Source organism: Octopus sinensis, linkage group LG6, assembly GCF_006345805.1.
Source record: "Octopus sinensis linkage group LG6, ASM634580v1, whole genome shotgun sequence".
NCBI lineage: Eukaryota > Metazoa > Mollusca > Cephalopoda > Octopoda > Octopodidae > Octopus > Octopus sinensis.
Window position 1 is genome coordinate 93,073,441 of NC_043002.1, and position 19,300 is coordinate 93,092,740.

The following is a 19,300-nucleotide window of genomic DNA, read 5'->3' on the forward strand; positions in this document are numbered from 1 at the left end:
TATATTACATTTATGTATTTGTTTAGCAAGATTCCTGATGTGAAATCATATGTTGAAACAGATGTAGATAACTACTTGGGGATGGTCATCTTTTGCCCATTAAACACATGCACTATATGTTTGGTCTTCACTCCAACAATTTTACAATTATTCATATTTTAGTATCCTTTGTCAGAAATATTTCGTTGCACATCCTGAGACCTCTTCAATGACTCTTCATCCCACATGTCATCTTCTACTCTGTTTAGTCCATTCTGCTTTTCCTGTGGTGTGGGACTAAACAGAACTGAAGGAGACACATTGGATGGAGAATCACTGAAGAGGTCACAGGAGGTGTGAGAAAAGATTTCAGACAAAGGACACTAAAATAAGAATAATTACAAGTTGAAATGAAGACCAAGTATATAGTGCATGTAGTTAACTGGCAAAAAATATGAGCATCCCCAACTATAACAATAAATGACAAAATAACAAACACTAAATCCACTGGAATTTGCCAAAATTTGTTTATTCCTTCTCGAGCCATGCTTGGCTCATTAGGGCCAGTTTCCCAGTTTCTTGGTGTATAGGTTCCCCACCTGGACGGGATGCCAGTCCGTCGCAGGTGAGCTGCAAGATGCAGGAGGAAAGAGTGAGGGAAAGTTGTGGCGAAAGAGTCAGCAGAAGTTCACCATTACCTTCTGCCGGAGCCGCATGGAGCTTAGGTGTTTTGCTCATAAACACACACATCGCCCGGTCTGAGATTCGACCCTGCGATCCCTTGACCGTGAGTCCGCTGCTCTAACCACTAGGCCATGTGCCTCCACTAATTTGCCAAAATCCACTTAAATGTCTTATAAATAAAACTACACACGTTCTTTTTTTTTTATCATAATCAACAAATAACACTCAAATATCACTCAAATTACATCCTACTGTCTTAAAAATTGTGTAACTAAAAAAAGATGGGATGGTCATGGCCAGAAAGTCTTTCACTATAAGGTGAAACAGGAACCAGGGAGCTGTACAGCAGCAACATCATGCTCTCATTAGACAAGACACAAGTGTGGGCTATATACATCATCATCATTTACTGTCCTTTGTCCATGCTGGCATGGGTTGGACAGTTTGACCAGCGCTAGCAAGCCAGGGAGCTGTATAAATACTATGTGGTAAGAAGTTGGCTTCTCAACATCATGGTTTCAAATTCAGTGCTGCTGTATAGCAGCTCAGACAAGTGTCTTCTACTATAGGATATGTGTGTGTGTGTTACCGTGATTATAATGATGAAAACATGCCCGTTGCTTTTACTAGTTGCCTATTAAGACAGGATCTTCTCATAATTACCTTGTCTTCATTTTCCAGAAACATTGATTGGGTGATATTAGAGTTATCTCATATGCTTGCTTTTAGATTTTTAACTACTCATAGAAAGAGTCTTATCTTCTAATTTCTGGGATGATCTTAGTTAATCAAAGAATTTCAACTCATCATATTACTCATGCAAGACCTTAATGTCATGTGTTTTATTGTGTGAATATTTAATGAATTACAGACGTGTACTGGGTGTTTTTACATGGCATCGTCACCTGTACTTTTTACATGGTACCAGTACCCACACCAATATTTAATGAATTACCGTCTTCTTGCCTTGACATTATGTGATAGTTGCAAAAATGAGTGTGTACATTATGCAAGCAATGTCCTTCATTTCCAGTCTTTCATGTCTGGTCATGGGGAAATATTAATTTGCCTAGAAACAGGTTACAGTTGATGACAGGAAGTGCATCTAATGGTAGAAATTTCCACTGGAACAAAATTCTGTCTGACCCTTGGGAGCGAGGAAAAGTTGATACTAAATTATTGATGACAAGCACTATGACCCAGCAACACCAGGTCATAGTGCTAGTGCATGCATATACAGCTGTGTGCGTGCGCACATACATGCAAGTACTGTCCAAATCTCTGACCAATCACATATAGCTACATAACATTCAATTGGCATATCAAGTTTCGGGCATTTTGATTGAGTTTTGGATAGAAAATTCGCAAAAAAGTCACTTCTATTGATTTTTTAATGGCTTTGTGGGGTGACTGGGGAAAAATAAAGATGTGCACGACTACCCTTGGACGGTTTTGAATGACCATAGAAAGTGCGAGCCCTCTAACTGAAAAATTGTAGATTTGTATAAAGGACACACACACAGACATTTTGCTATTTATATATATAGAGATGATGACAATGAGGAGGATAGGTTTAAAGTGTCTGTTTAGCAGTTAACCGAGTATGACCAGAATAATGGCATAGATACAGCCTAAGAGCAACTAAATAACCTTCAGCTTCAGTGACCCACTTGTAAGATATCTATCTGACCCATGCAGCATGGAAAAGTAGACATTAGAACGATGATGACACTGATGTAAGTAGTGTAAACAATTTCTTCCTATCTTCCAATTTCTGGAATCAGAATTGAGGACATAATATAGTTTCTGAAATTGTTTCCTGTAATCTTGGGATGAAATTAATCTTAGATCAGGATTGATTTATACGTAAGTCTACTGATAGACAACAATAGTAGACAACAACTAGGATAGTGTATACAATCTATATATTGGTAAATTGGTTAATTATACCTAATCTTTTTTGCACATGTGATATTATTCGTACCAGGCATAGGAGTGGCTGTGTGGTAAGTAGCTTGCTTACCAACCACATGGTTCTGGGTTCAGTCCCACTGCATGACACCTTGGGCAAGTGTCTTCTACTATAGCCTTGGGCCGACCAAAGCCTTGCGAGTGGATTTGGTAGACGGAAACTGAAAGAAGCTCATCGTATATATGTATATGTGTGTGTGTGCTTGTGTGTGAGTGTGTATATGTTTGTGTGTCTGTGTTTGTCCCACCAACATCACTTGACAACCGATGCTGGTGTGTTTACGTCCCCGTAACTTAGCAGTTCGGCAAAAGAGACCGATAGACACACCAGCATTGGTTGTCAAGCGATGTTGGGGGGACAAACACAGACACACAAACACATACACATACATATATATACATATACGACGGGTTTCTTCCAGTTTCCGTCTACCAAATCCACTCACAAGGCTTTGGTCGGCCCGAGGCTATAGTAGAAGACACTTGCCCAAGGTACCACGCAGTGGGACTGAACCCGGAACCATGTGGTTAGTAAGCAAGCTACTTACCACACAGCCACTCCTGCGCCTTTGAAATCTTTAAACGAAAGGATAATCCATGATTAGTTTTTTAAAAGAAGCATTATATTTGACAGAGTAATCTGAATGCTAAAGGGTTAAAACAGAAAGTTTACATCAAAGAACCAGGGGCAGTGTCAGGTGGAGTGAGAGCAAAAGGGCAAGAAAAATTTTTGATATAATAATCTCACCTTCCAAGCAGTTCTTTTGGTTCATATTTAGCATAGAAGTCTTTCGCCTCTCCCGAGGAGGGCAACACATCTTCTTCTTTTGTCATTCCAACCATTAAATACAGTACTTAGATCCAACTAGAGGACTGAGAACCAGTTCATGTCGACCCAACACCTGGTGGAAGGCATCTTGATAATCCAGAAGGGACCTAAAAAAAAGAAACAAAAACAAACATCAATGATAATGATAATGGTGATGGGGGGGGGTGATGATGGCAATGTGTTTTTTATATATTCGCCTGGCCCCCGTGCCGGTGACACGTAAAAGCACCATCCGTTCGTGGCCGTTTGCCAGCTCTGTCTGGCACCTGTGCGGGTGGCACGTAAAAAGCACCCACTACACTCATGGAGTGGTTGGCGTTAGGAAGGGCATCCAGCCGTAGAAACACTGCCAGATCTGACTGGACCTGATGAAGCCTTCCAGCTTCACAGACCCCAGTTGAACCGTCCAACCCATGCTAGCATGGAAAACGGACGCTAAATGATGATGATGATGATGAACATCACTAGAAAAAACACACTACAGTAGTAGGTAGAATGTGTATGTGTTACATAAATTTTTGTAAAATACACACACACACACACACACACACACATACACACACATGTAAAGGTTAGTAACAGATAGGGCATCAGACGGAATTTGTTCAGGCAAATTTTCTACAGCCAGATGCTCATCCTGTCGCCAATCCTTACCAATTTCCAAGCAAGGTAATATTTTCCTAAAGCTAGTCATGTTTTCAGAAAATATTGGAAATGGACATCCATCTTCAACAATCTTTTTATTCTTTTTTCTTCATGGCACAGAAGCTTGTACAGCAGCTGACCTGACTACATTAATCTCACAGATGGGACTATTCCCAATAAACAAGACCACCACAGCAAATAGACCCAAGGTGGGCACCACTGGCAACAACACAGACATCACATCGGTGCTCTTACTGAACATCAGAGCACTGTTAACACTTAATAACAGGACAAAAATTCTTTTCCTGAGAGATCTTGTTGCATGAAATCAAGCCTTATGCATAGCACTTACAGAAACACACCTGAAACCAGATATAGCAAATGCAGAAATACACATACCACAGTATGTTGTATTACGATCGACAGAAAAGAAAGGAGTCATGGTGGAATTGCTATGTACATCTGTGAAGACCTCACACCCCAGGTCCTTTTGTCACACTCAGATTCAGTATGTGACACACTAATTGTACATATAAGGCAAGTCGGTGTAGTTATACGTGCTATATATCACCCTCCAGACGCTCCAAATCATGTAGGCAAGTTTGAAGACTGCCTTACAAAAACAGAAGTTCTAGTTACATTAGAACAACACATAGGTGTACTTCTTATGGGAGACTTCAATCTGCCAAATGTCAGATGGCCTGAGGGCCTTTCTCTCCCAGGAATGGCACGATGCGAACAAGGACAGGTGAAGTCCCTCCTGAACCTCATCAACACTTTGTACATGGAACAAATTGTGCTCCAACCAACCAAGGCAGGTAACATACTGGATCTCTGCTTCACAAATAATATGGATCTCTTCCATAATGTGAAAGTGACACCGACGCTACTCTTGGATCACAACATGGTAGAGCTGACCATGTACAGACCAAAGGAAACCATGGACATGCAGCCTACAAGAAACTCTCAAAATCTTTCCAGCTTGAACTTCCATAAGGCAAACTGGAGACAAATTGAGAAAGAGATCCTCAAACAAAACAGGCCTAAATGTCTCTCCTCACCAGACACCAACATGAAACTTCAATAATTCAGGTCTGTAATGCAAGCCATATGCTACAAATGTGTCCCGGAGAGAAAGGCCACTGTACACAAGAACAAAATCCCCAGGGAGAGGAAAATTCTTATGAGACAGCGCACAAAATTTTCAAATCACCTAAACAAACAAATTGAAAGGGGTGAAAAGTGCCACCTGAAAATACAACTGATGGAGATTGAAAAAAATTCTGCAACTCTCCCACGAAAAAGAAAGAGCAGACAAAGAAGCCTGAGCTATAGACAATATAAAATCTAACCCCAGAGCTCTCTACAAGTTTGCCAAAGAAACAACTTCAGTGCACTGCAGGATAGGGCCACTCCTCAAAAAAGATGGTTCACTCACAAGAAATCCAATGAGGATAAGTGAAATACTAAATGAGTAATTCAAGAGTATTTTCACTCCACTCCTAAGACACTTGCAAGTTAGCAATCCAACTGACTTTTTTTACCACTGCAGATATAAAAACAGAGGCAGTGATGATTGATTACATCAATATAAAGGAAGACAATGCAATAAGGGCTATAGATGAAATGAACCCAAACTCAGCTACTGGTCCTGACGGATTCCCAGCAATCCTTCTAAAAGCATGTAAGCAAGTCCTAGCAAGGCCACTGCAGTCCCTCTTTCAGACCTTCCTTACAACTGGCAAACTTCCAAGAAAACTGAAGGAGGGTAAAATATGCCCTATTCATAAAGGAAGTAGCAGAGCAGAGGCCAAGAACTACAGACCTATCTCTCTGACTCGCACATCAGCAGGGTCATGGAATGAATAGTCAGAAGAAAACTAATCACCTTCCTTGAAGAAAATTACTTGCTGACTGATACCCAACATGGTTTCCGACCATGAAGAAGCTGCCTGACTCAGCTCTTACAATACTATGATTGGGTGCTGAAACAGCTGCTCAACCACTCAAATGTGGAAGTGATATATCTCAACTTCACAAAGGCCTTTGATAAAGTTGATCATGGAATGATGTCACAAACTGCATGATCTCAGCAGAGTTGGAAAATTGGGAGAATGGCTTCATGATTTTATGAAGGATATAAGTCAGGTGGTCGTAGCCAATGGGGCCACCTCCAATGACACGCAAATAGTGAGTGGTGCTCCGCAAGGCAGTTTTGGGACCACTACTGTTCATAATGGCCTTCTCAGACATGCCCCCATCCACACAGAAAGCCACGATCACAAGTTATGCAGATGAAGACACTATGCACCTGCAATGTGAGCTGGACAAAATATACAAGTGGGCTGAAAAGAACAGCATGCAGTTTAATGCTGAAAAGTTTCTAACCTTATTCTATCAGCATGCAAAACTAAATACAATACCATTTAAATACAGTGGACCTGGAGGGATTGCAATCCCAGAGGCACAGTCAGTGCAAGATTTGGATATTTACATGAGTAATGATGCATCCTTCCATGTGCATGTTGCTAAATTAACAATGAAATACAGGCGGCTGACCGGATGATTCTTAAAACTTTTAGAACAAGAGATTAGGAAACCATGATGGTCCCAAGCCACTTTGACTATTGCTCTTAGCTATGGTCACCAACCAGTGTCAAATTAATCTCAGAACTTGGGGCAATCCAACGAAGCTACACGAAGAAGATAGCCTCTACACAGCATATAAGCTACTGGGAAAGACTCTATTCCTTAGAGCGTAGGCAAGAAAGATATGCTATAATACACATCTGGAAGATCCTGGAGGGACTTGTCCCAAACTTTGGAATCGAGAGTTACACAAATACTAGAACTGGGCACCACTGCAGAGTGCCAAGGACTCCAAATTTGCCATCAAGATATAGGACAAGATACTGCTAGAGCATGGGCTCCAGAGGACTACAGCTCTTCAATATCCTCCCGAAGAACCTGAGAGACCTGCATGGGGTGGATTTAAGTGTCTTCAAAATAAAAACTGGACCTCTTACAGTAAAGTGTCCCAGTTGAGCCAACTTCACGGCAGGAGGTGCAGATGAGGGCAGCAACATCAAACACCCTCATGCATCAAATGTCAATTCCTAAAAAGCATCCATAAAGTAAAATTAGGTAACAACACCAAATGGCGGTGTCCCAGCATGGCCACAGCTCGTGAGCTGAAACTAGATCAAATCAAATCAAATCAAATCATATATACACACACACACACACACACACACATATATATATATATACACATATATATACATATATACACATATAAATATATACATATATACACACATATATATATACACACATATATACACACACACATATATATATATACATACACACACACACACAGATATATAGACATATATATACATATATACACACACACATATATATATATATATATACATACACACACACACACAGATATATAGACATATATATACATATATACACATAAATATATACATATATATATACATATATACACATAAATATATACATATATACACACATATATACACATACATATATATACACATGCATTTACATACATATATATATACATATATACATACATATATACATATCCACATATATATACATATCCACATATATATACATACACAAACACACATATAACAATAATGATGTATTTATTCTAATTTCTATGAATTTATATTAGGTTGTGTGTGTATGTGTGTGTGTGTGTGTGTGTGTGTGTGTGTCCCCTCTAGGTTCTAGATTGGCAGTACTCTTCAAAAATGTCTTGGTTTCAACCGTGGCAGGCCATTCAGCATCTGGAGAGCAGTTGTAAAATGATGATGATGATATTATGGCTTAGCAACCAGAAGGGCAACACCCCACCCCTGATTCTATCAAAACCACCAAGACAGGAATATATTAACATTATCTTCTGAGGAGAGTTCTAGCCTCAATGCTTATAATAGAATGGGCTCAACTAAAGACACCCAGGCACCAGAAGTTAGTGCTAAACCAGGTGAAAGAAAAAAAATCTACCATTCAAAAACATGAAGTGTCCTTCAAAGAAGATTTCACAGTTTCTATCTATCAAATTTCACTGACAAGTCTTCAAGAACCTCCTGAAGTCTATAGAAAAAAGATACTTGCCTAAAGCATCACACACTGAGATTGAACCAGAAACCACAGAGTTGCAAAGTATGTTTCTTAACCACTCAGCCAAACATGCACTCATATCAGCTGCTGGATGAAACCTTTACTACTCACTCTATATTTATCCATATAACTTTGTTGTAACTTAATATTTACTAAACAGCAGCAGACAAATAGCTTGTGTAACTGATTCCAATACGCATCATCTTAGAAACAGTGATGAAAGAAATGTATTGACACAGACATATTTTCATGAATATGGCAGCAGTGAAGTGACAGGCACAGACAGACAGAAAGGAAATATGAAGTTCAAAATCCATGAGAGAAATCTTTGTACAATTTTAAATAATAAAATCAATTGCATAATTAATAAAAAAAAAATTCTCATCATTGATTTAGAGTAGACGCTTCCAAAATCTAATGATTCTAGAAGAAAGGTCTTCTTGTAGAAAGGTATCCAAGAATTAACCTGCAACAACTACACACACACACACGCACACCTGAAACAGAGATAGTCTTTACAAGTCAATTAACCATACAGAGGCTTTCTCAATCCACCTCACTGTCAAAAGACAATAGAGCCCTACAGTAGCTGTTGTTTTAAAAGCAGAGTAGATAGAGAAGAAGTTCAAATATTTGTTTATCCACAGTTCAGGCTACATCAGGCAGATCTATGACCAAAGGCATTTAATTATTTTTCTTCTTTTTTACTGATATACTGTAATCTGAGACATTATCCAAAGCCTCCTTGCCATTTAAGACAGTTGCATCTGATTTTGAGGTAAACTCGGCAGCTGTCCAAACATTTATTTATTATTAAGGATTAGACAAAGAACTATTTAATGACAAATGGGAGTGAGCCTGCAGCAAGGATTCTTAGCTTCCTGTTAGTTACTTCCAATCAATGAAAGAATTATCCTACTAAGAATTGAGGATATAAGGAGAAGGAAGCATACATAGATCCATCACAGATACATATATCTTGTTATTAACAATTAAAAATATGTGAAGGAATGTGCATCTGTCATGCAAACACACAGAGGTGATGTCAAAAAACTGACAATGACAAATAATACCAATAAAAGTACTCCAACTGGTTTTTTTCCAGCATGGCACCTTGCCACTTGTAGTCTCTGATCAAATTTCTCGTGAGGCTCAGCTTTCACCAATTCTTCCCATGTCTTCCTCAGCCATCTTCTTGCACATGATTCTTCTCAGCATCATCATCAGCTGGGAGCAGATTTTATATGGGTTGGGTGTGTGACGATGGATGAAAATTAGATCTACTGCAGCCACAGATGAGGGAACAGAATGGATGGATGAATGTGGTTTAGGATTCAATACCAATGCCCAGCACCTGGGGAAAATGGCTTCTTGATGGCTTCAGGTGCATCAGATGTTGAAGTGATTGCAAAGCAATGTGAGATGAAATGTTTTGCTCAAGAGCAAAACACACCTCCCTGTCTAGGAACTGAAATCACAATCTAGTGATCATGAGTGCAACACTCTAACTACTAGGCCATACACCCTCACACACATATAAATATATATATATGTTACCAGTGAAAAAACAAAGATTTCTACTGTGAAAACTAATTTTGTATTTGCCAATATTTTGTTTACATATAATGCAGTTAGTAGAGGAAGGATATGTGCCCTTATCTGAGCTTCCATGGCTGGTGGGAAGAATGAAGATATTTATCCTCAAGCCAAAGACATGGCCCAGAGTAGACTCCAGTAAAGATATCTATGGTTGGCATGACAGGTTTAGATAGTGGATTAAGTTCACCACTCAACATGAATAGTCCTTTCAGCAGGCTTCCACACAGTTTCCATCCACCAAATTTCACACGAAAGACTTTGGTCCATCCTAGGCCATGGTTAGAAGAGACTTTCCCAAGATACCACACAGTAGATTTGAACTCAAAACCACTTCGTTACAACTATGCTTGCTAGTCAAACTGAGATAAATAGAGTAATGGTTTATGGCGGAGTTTGGACTTGTTCCAAACCTAGTACTTTAACATACCTTAACCTATATAGTAGAGAGAGAGAGAGAGAGAGAACATGTGTGTACATATGTATATGTTTCAACAACAGAAATTCATCTGTATTCCATTTTTTCTTTATCAATCTTTTTACAAACTATGTCTTATTTTTTCTGCATTATTCCTTCCACTGCTATCACTCAACATTCCTTCAGGCAATGTAATCTGTCCTTCATTGATGATTACAGTCAACACTGGAGAGTAGAAATTTCTGATACTTTGAGTTCTGTCAAGGTCAATATATAAACCAAAACACAATAACTTATTATCATTATCCTGATTATCATTATCAAACATATCTTATTTCTATCACACCTGTTGGTAATAATTATTGATGTTTCAACACTAGGATTTTATGGGAAGAAATAACACAATAGAAAACTTAGACAAGCTCTAAGGATTTTTTATACTTGAATAATATTGCATGTAAGCAAATATATATAAATACACATGGTATTTTTTTGTAATTTATATATTCATGTAAGTTAGAAAATTATAATTCTGACCTCAAACATACTCCTAACCACTAAATAAGTTGAAAAATATTAATAAATGTTATATTTTTTCCTGCAAAATTACAGTTTAGACATTATAGAGCTAATATTTAATATCATATTAATATTATAAAAATGGACTAGAGGCAGTTGTAGAGACCCCTGGTGGCTACAACGGGAAGCAAAACAGAAAAGGGATTCAACGAGTAATCTCCCTTGAGCTTCTAGAATGTTCGAGACCTTTCTGGAAGCTTCCGGTTTACGTGGAAGTTGGGGACTCCCGGTCCATCCCTTATATAAAGGAAAGAAATTCTAAATTTGCACCACTCCATGTCTACCTAGCCTTAGGCTGGCATTGGGTCAAGCCACAGAACTTTACACCCACTTGTGCACACACTCGCCTTACTTACTTGGAGACGTGTGACTGCAAACAATACATATTCATGTAATGTTATAAGCTTTCCTTCAATTAACCTTGTATGTTAACGCATTACCTCCAGTAATAAAAGTTATAGCTTATTATAAGCATCACATGAATTTCTATTTTCTCATTGTTGCGAACGATATGATAAACCCTCTGTCTCTCATACCGACTAAACTATAGTGTGTCATTAAACCAATGTTACCACCAAAAATGGATAACTCTGACATCACTATACAGTTTTATCTGCCTCTAGTCCAGTTTTTACTATCACAATCCAACGTTATGTCCATAGAAAACACAATTCACTTTCAATAGCCCAGTATAAATACTGTATTTTCCTGTATACAACTCAAATTTTTCAGACCAAAATTTACACCCTTCAAAAAAGGTAGGTTGACTTGTACACTAAGATAGATTTGGATGACCAAAATTTCCATATGAAGTGCAGCAGGATTTGGAAATATGATGATGATGTTTATACTTCATACTACATCAAATTGTATGCCAGAAAATGTGGTAGACACTTTATTAAATAACTTATCAATGCATTGTTATTTAGCATTACTTCTATAAGCATAGCTGAGAAGTGCAAAGGCCAACAAGCTGACTGTATTGAGATATGCTATGAAAGTCTCAGTTTCAGAATAAGTACACCACATCCTTGTGTGCTATAAAAAATGACTAAAAGAGAACAAAAGATGACAACAAGAAGAGCATCCAAATGTAAAAAAAAACAAAAAACCTGTCCAATCCATGCCAACCAGGAAAATCATCATCATCATCATCATCATCATTTAATGTCCATTTTCCATGCTTGCATGGGCTGGACAGTTTTGATGGGAGCTGGCCAGCCAGAGAATTGCCCAAGCTCCAATTCTCTGTTTTGGCACAGTTTCTTCAGCTGAACGCTCTTCATAATGCCAACCACTTTACAGAGTGTATTGAGTCCTTAGCATGGGTGCTTTTTACCTGGCACCAGTACAGGTGCTCTTATGTGGCACCAGCACGTAGATGTAAAATTATTATAATGATAATAAATGATGACAATATCTTTAATGAGTGGTGCCTTAACTTTCCAAATAACAGGCTAAAAAAGGTAGTACCCAACTACAAGGTAGGCCTCTGGCCCATCAGTCTACAAGTTCCCCTTTGTTTTTTAGGTTGGTCCCCCATCTATGGCTAGCTTGTCAGGCCTCTTGTGACTTTACCATATTACTAATTTTTGCAAGCTGAATGGACTAGAACATGAAATGAAGTGTTTTGCTCAAGAAGACAATGCATTGCCCAGTCCAGGGATTGAAACCACAATTTTACAATTATCGCCTGACTGGTCCCATGCCGATGGCACGTAAAAAGCACCATTCGAGTGTGGTTGATGCCAGTGCCGGCTGAATAGTCCAATGCCAGTGGCACATAAAAAGCACCATTTGAGCATGGTCGTTGACAGTGCCACCTGACTGGCTCCTGTGCTGGTGGCATGTAAAAAGCACCATTCAAGCGTGGTTGATGCACCATCTGACTGGCCCTCATGCCGGTGGCATGTAAAAAGCACCCTCCACAGTTTCGGAGAGGCTGGCATTAGGAAGTGCATCCAGCTGTAGAAACTTTGCCAGATCAGATTGGAGCCTGGTGCAGCCTTCTGGCTTGCTAGCCCTCAGTCAAACCATGCAACCCATGCCAGCATGGAAAGCCAATGTTAAACGATGATGATGATGATGATTAGTTCAACACCCTAAACAATAAGCTAAGTACCTCTGCTCCCATATTATAAAACACCTCAGTTTCCAACAAACTTTGAATTCATCCTACTACCACAAGAGAACAAGAAAGGATGATGGAGTTATAGAAATAACTAACCTCTGTGTTTTATTTCTCAACTGTTCACACAATTTCAGTCTTTTTTTATATGAGAGATAAAAATCTACCCCATCACCAACACTTTTGCCAGTATAGAAATTACCAACCTTTTGACTGGTTGTCCAATACCCTAACAGGCAGATTGTCCACTACCTATTAGGCAGATTGTCCACTACCCTAACAACCTGACGCATCTGCTTTCTCTCTCTCTCTCTCTCCCTCCCTCCCTCTTTCTCGATTGATTCAATGATTGGAATCTTGTTCTAATACATTGAATAATCTACTCTTATGTAAACAATCAAATAGTACAATTAACAATGTGTATGTATGTGTGCATGAAAGACAGACAGACTGACAGCGAGTGCATGTGTGTAGACATGTATATGTTAGAACAAAATGGTGGAATTCATCTTTATTCTTTTTTTCTCTATCAATCTTGTCATTATATCTTTCAACAAACTTTTTTGCTTGTTTGTTTGTTTTGTTTTTTCTACATGTAGTTATTCCTTCCATTGCTATCATTCAAACATTTCTTCCTGTAATCTAATCTGTCTTTCATTGATGATTATATTCTATTTTGAAGTGTACAAACATCTGATACTTTGAGATCTATGATGTTCAATATATTAATCGTGGCCTATAAAAATTCATCATAATCACCATTATCAAACACATTTTTATGTCCATAGTACCTACTGTTAATAATTACTAATGTATTGTGTAGTACTAAGAAGTAAAAAAAGACCTTGACAGAGTATGAGAGAAATGGTATGAACATGAATTATTATGAATTTGAATCAAGTAACCAAAGAAGACACACAGAAGACACATGTATTGTCAATATTGTAAATATTTTCAAGTTCCGCCAAGGTCAACTTTGCCTTGCATCCTTTTGGGGGTCAATAAAATAAGTACCAGTTAAGCATTGGGGGATTGATATAATCAACATAATCCCTTCCCAAAATTGCTGGCTTTGTGCCAAAATTTGAAACTAATATTGTAATTATTTTATTGACATTGGATGAATAAAAGACAAAAGTTAACCATAGTATGGTTTGAACACAGAACCAAGAACTAGATGTATTTATTCCAATATTCTTATTTGTTCCATGTTGTACTGAATATTGGTTTCAAAGTTTAGCACAAGATCAGTAATTTGAGGGGTGGAGACTAGTCAATTACATCAATCCCAGCCCTCAACTAGTACTCAGTTTATCAACCTCGAAAGGATGAAAGGGGCAAAATTTTTCGTCCTTTATTATTATTATTATTATTATTATTTGTTCTGGCTCTTTATCTTTTGAATTCAATTTCATTGTTTGTCCTGTCAAATTCAATACAGTGAACAATCAGTCAAGTACCAAGGCCAATGACTAACATCCTCCTCCCAAAATTGCTGACCCTGTACTTCAATAAGAAAATTATTATTATTATTATTATTAAGGCAGTGAACTGCCAGAATCATTAGCAACCATGTGAAATGCTTAGCAGTATTTCACCCGTCTTTATATTGTGAGCCCAAATTTCAAGGTCGACTTTGCCTTTCATCATTTTGGAGTCGATCAATTAAGCACCCACCAAATTTTAGATCTTATGCCTTTAGTAGAAAGGATTATTATTATTATTATTATTATTATTAAGGTGGCAAGCTGGCAGAATCGTTAGCACACTAGACAAAATGCTTAGTGGTATTTCACCCATTGCTGCATTCTGAGTTCAAATTCCACCAAGGTCGACTTCGCCTTTCATCCTTTCAGGGTCAATAAATTAAGTACCAGTTATGCACTAGGGTCAATGTAATCAATTAGCCCACTCCTCCACAATTTCCTGCTTTGTGCCTATAGTAGAAAAGATTATCATTATTATTACTTTTTCCAACCCATGCTAGCATGAAAAACAGATGTTATATGATGATGATATATTTCAAATCTTTCCAATTTTATGCAATTTTGAACATTCTTTGAGTGATTTCTAAATTATCCAGTAATAACCAAACAAATAAGTGACTCATGTTTTGAATAGGTCTGCAAATATGTCATTCAGGTAAATTAACCAATTCACAATACTATCACTGAGAAAAAATCTGATGCAACAAGCTTCAAAAAGCAAATTTGACCTTCATAGTAAAAATTTGTCCTAGTTATGTAAACAAATAAAGAGAGTGCTTGAGTATTTCAGGTAAATGACTAACAATACTGCATCGTTAAATAAAGTAGCCAACCATTATATAGATTCATTAAGCAAAATATATTGGCATTTTCAATAAGTGGGACCAATAGGTAATACCACGACGTTACAATTGCATGCTAAGCAAAAGCATTCAGCTAACCAGTTTCACAAATAGATACAGATCTCTATTCACAGAAACCTCAAACTCATGTTTGTATAGCAAAGTAGATGATATAATGCTCAAGAGTATATAAAGAGGCAGAAGGAAAATATCATACTAACAATGAGCAGCTTGGAAAAGAGAGTTATGTAAATTCTGATGAGTTCAAAGTATGAGGGAACTAGTTGCTGCTTCAATCATCATTCCAGGTTACTGAAAAGGTCATGTGATGACAGTGAAATTAAATATATATGAATATGATTCCAAATATATATATATTTATATTTAGTTATGCATGCTAAATATACATATTTGTAATCTAAATAAACAATTGAAATAGGTATTTTTTTTTTTAAACTATGGAACAGGATGTCTGGTAAACAAAAATGTTTCAAATGTATGGTTGGGCAACATACAAAGAAACAGAGAATAACATTTAACCAATCAGAAGCTGGTAGAAGGAACAATATCTACCAAAGGAATCAGAATAAATTATTATAATGCATATGAATTTAATTAGTAATCATAAGACTTCTCCAATATAATTAAGTCTAAATGGTTTTACATGATGATGATGATGATGACAACAATGATGGCAAGAATGATGATGACAACAATGACAATGATGATGACAAAGAAAATACTACTGTACTGAGAAAAAAGTCAATTAAAGAGGATACAAGTGATGTGGAAAACAAGAACCACTGGATTATAATTTGTACATATAAAAGATGCAAGCAGATTTTTCATTTCAAGGTGATTGGAGGATTATGTTATACTTATTCTCTGGTATTATAAACTATCATGTTAAACAGCAAACTGAAAATAATTACGGAGATGTACCTGCATAGCAAGTGACCTGATCTGAGATCGTGTGCTGAAACAAAAACAATTGCAGCGTGGAAGGTGTTTATAAGCCATTTAAGAAACACACAAAAACCGTTAGATTCACTTCAACGTTTAAATTTAATTTGCCAAAATATTTTCGTTGCTTTGAGACCGCGACCTGTTCAATGACAAAATTCCATGCTAATGAAATTCAGATTGCCAATACTATAAACAAAATTTATAGTATCACTACGATCTTAGCATGACTTTTGCAAAATTCTCTAACTTGAGCATTTTTCATTTCTAGTTGACTTTATTTTCGGAGTATATGAACAACTGGGCAATCTTCCAAGAGAGACATTGCCAAAATACATTGCCCTGGATTCCCAGCAGTGCTTTGTGTCTTTGAGCAAAGCACTATATTCCACATTGCTCCAATTCACTCAGCTGACAAAAATGAGTTGTACCTGAATTTCAATGAGCCAGCCTTGTAAATATTCTCAGTTGCACTGAATCTCCCCGAGTTCAATGTTAAGGGTACGCATGTCAGTGTGCTCAGCCACTTGCACATTAGTTTCACAAGCAGACTGTTCCGTTGATCAGATCAACTGGTACCCTCCTCATCATCATAACCAACAGAGTGCCTTGTTATACTGCCCTCAATTGTGATATGGCATTATTGTATGACAAAGAGAATCACACTGACATTGAATTAACAGATACCGTCTTAGTACAGTTGTAATGTTTAACAGGAATGGTATAAGTAATGTTCTTAGCACTAATAGCTAATAATATATTTGTGGTACATTTGCAAGCTATACCAGATTTTCAGTTTGCCCACGGAAATTCTGTTGGGCATGGATTGAGTCTACAAGTTAGAAACATTACATGAAGATAGTTTGTTAGAAAATTTGTGTGGAAGTACCAAGTAGTCAGATGAATATAGCAGTTATTAAACAGATGGAATTTCTAACTAGTTGTTGTGTGATAGTCCATATGTATGATGCAATTAAGGTGGTAAGCTGGCTGAGTCATTAGTATGCTGGACAAACTGCTGAGTAGCATTTTTTCAGGCTTTACATTCTGAGTTCAAATGCCACCAAAGTTAACTTTGCCTTTCATCCTTTCAAGGTCAATTAAGTACCTGTTGGGCACCAGGGTTGATATAATCAACAGGCTCACTCACCCAAAATTCCAAGCTTTGTGCCTATAGTAGAATGAATATTTACAATGCAAATATCCAGCTGTCTGAGGAAGAAAACAATTGCCACATGCAAAAAGGGGTAATTGGATATGTTGTCATGAAGGAAATGAATGGTAACTGGAATGTTGGTAGTCCTTAATACAGACACTCTAAGACAATTGGGACTGGTTATTGTCAAGTGAAGTAATTACACCAGAAACAAAAACTACTTCAATGATGCCAAGGCAGCAAAGAATGGAGCGGAGTCAAGTAGCAATCAGACAAGGAGTTCATCTTAAATAACCTGAAGAACTGCAGTATAAAGATGTTTGCCTGGAAATGGAAACCTGATTACAAGAAATTATAAATACCATCTTACAGTGTGAGTCTGTAGATAGAGACATAATTCCACAAAGCTGATCAATAATAAATCTATGGAGGTTGGTTACAATTATGCTAAGGATACAAAATAGAAACCATTCTCTTAAATATTTTGTTGAGATCACTAACAATGTGAACTAGTTTGATAGGAACAATACTTTACTTAAAAGAATGCAACAGTAGACACCAAGGAAACCAATGTGGCAAATAATAAGTATGAAAAGTTTGTAAAGTGGAATGTGAGGAAGAAATCCTTCATTTTAAGCCAAATCTTTTGTTGGAAACATGAAATGACAAAATATTTCATCTCTTTTCAGTGATGTGCTTTGTCTAAGACATTAGACTACTTTTCTTCCTCATGGTGAACTGTTTTATTCCTCCTTGAGAACATTTTTGTGTTTCAGCGGAACAATGGCAAAATAACATCATCTTGCCTTACACATAGGCGCAGGAGTGGCTGTATGGTATGGAACTTGCTTACCAAGCACATGGTTCCGGGTTCAGTCCCACAGTGTGGTACCTTGGGCAAATGTCTTCTACTATAGCTTCGGGCCAACCAAAGACTAGTGAGTGGATTTGGTAGATGGAAACTGAAAGAAGCCCATCGTATATATGTATGCGTGTGTCTATGTTTGTGTGTCTGTGTTTGTCCACTCCCCACCGACATCACTTGACAACTGATGCTGGTGTGTTTACATCCCCGTAACTTAGCAGTTCGGCAAAAGAGGAAGATAGAATAAGTGCTAGGCTTACAAAGAATAACACAGTTCTATATTTAAGAGATGAGGAAATATGTAATAATAATAATAATAATAATAATTGTGTACAGTGCTCAGGTGCACTACAACTCATCTAAAGTGTATATATAATCAGGTGTAGTTTCGACGGATTTCGGGAAGCATGAGGGCCTTAAAGGATGCAGTGTCATGGCAGTCAACAACTGATGCAGGCAGTTTATTCCACGCTTCAGCAACCCTGAGCGTGAAAAAATGTTTCCGAAAGTCATGGGAGCTGTGCTGTTTTCTGACTTTGTAGGCATGTCCACGTGTGTTAGACACATGGAGATCAAAAAGGTGTTCAGTGTTGTTGTTGGTGAGGTGGTTGATAACCTTGTGGGTGTTTACCAAGTCCGTCGCTAGACGCCGGAGCTTCAGTGAATCCATGCCCAGGGAAACAAGGCGCTCAGAATATGGTAGGTGTCTGATGGAGGGTATGCGTTTGGTTGCACGTCTCTGGACAGATTCCAGGAGGTCAATGTTCTGAGCAAGATAGGGATTCCAAACTGATGATGCGAATTCCAAGTGTGGTCGTACCATAGCTGTATACAGTTTTAAATAGATGGCTGGAGAGCGGCTAACAAAAGTCTTGCTGAGTGATGCCAAGACACCCTCGGCCTTCTTGACAATTTTAGAGATATGCTTTGTCCAACGCAAATCACTGCTGACAGTGATGCCTAGGTCATGCTCGCAAGAGGATTTCTTGAT

General features: G+C 37.9%; 1 protein-coding gene across 2 annotated transcripts in view; it reads right to left on the reverse strand.

Annotated features, from left to right (window-relative positions):
- LOC115213407 (phosphorylase b kinase gamma catalytic chain, skeletal muscle/heart isoform) overlaps positions 1 to 19,300 on the reverse strand; it is a 106,201-nt gene that overhangs the window by 80,327 nt on the left and 6,574 nt on the right. For both annotated transcript variants that reach the window (XM_029782361.2, XM_029782360.2), the window contains exon 2: positions 3,383 to 3,570. In XM_029782361.2, the coding sequence (XP_029638221.1) occupies positions 3,383 to 3,477 (95 nt within the window). In that variant the 5' untranslated portion in view covers positions 3,478 to 3,570. The remainder of the gene's footprint in view (positions 1 to 3,382; positions 3,571 to 19,300) is intronic.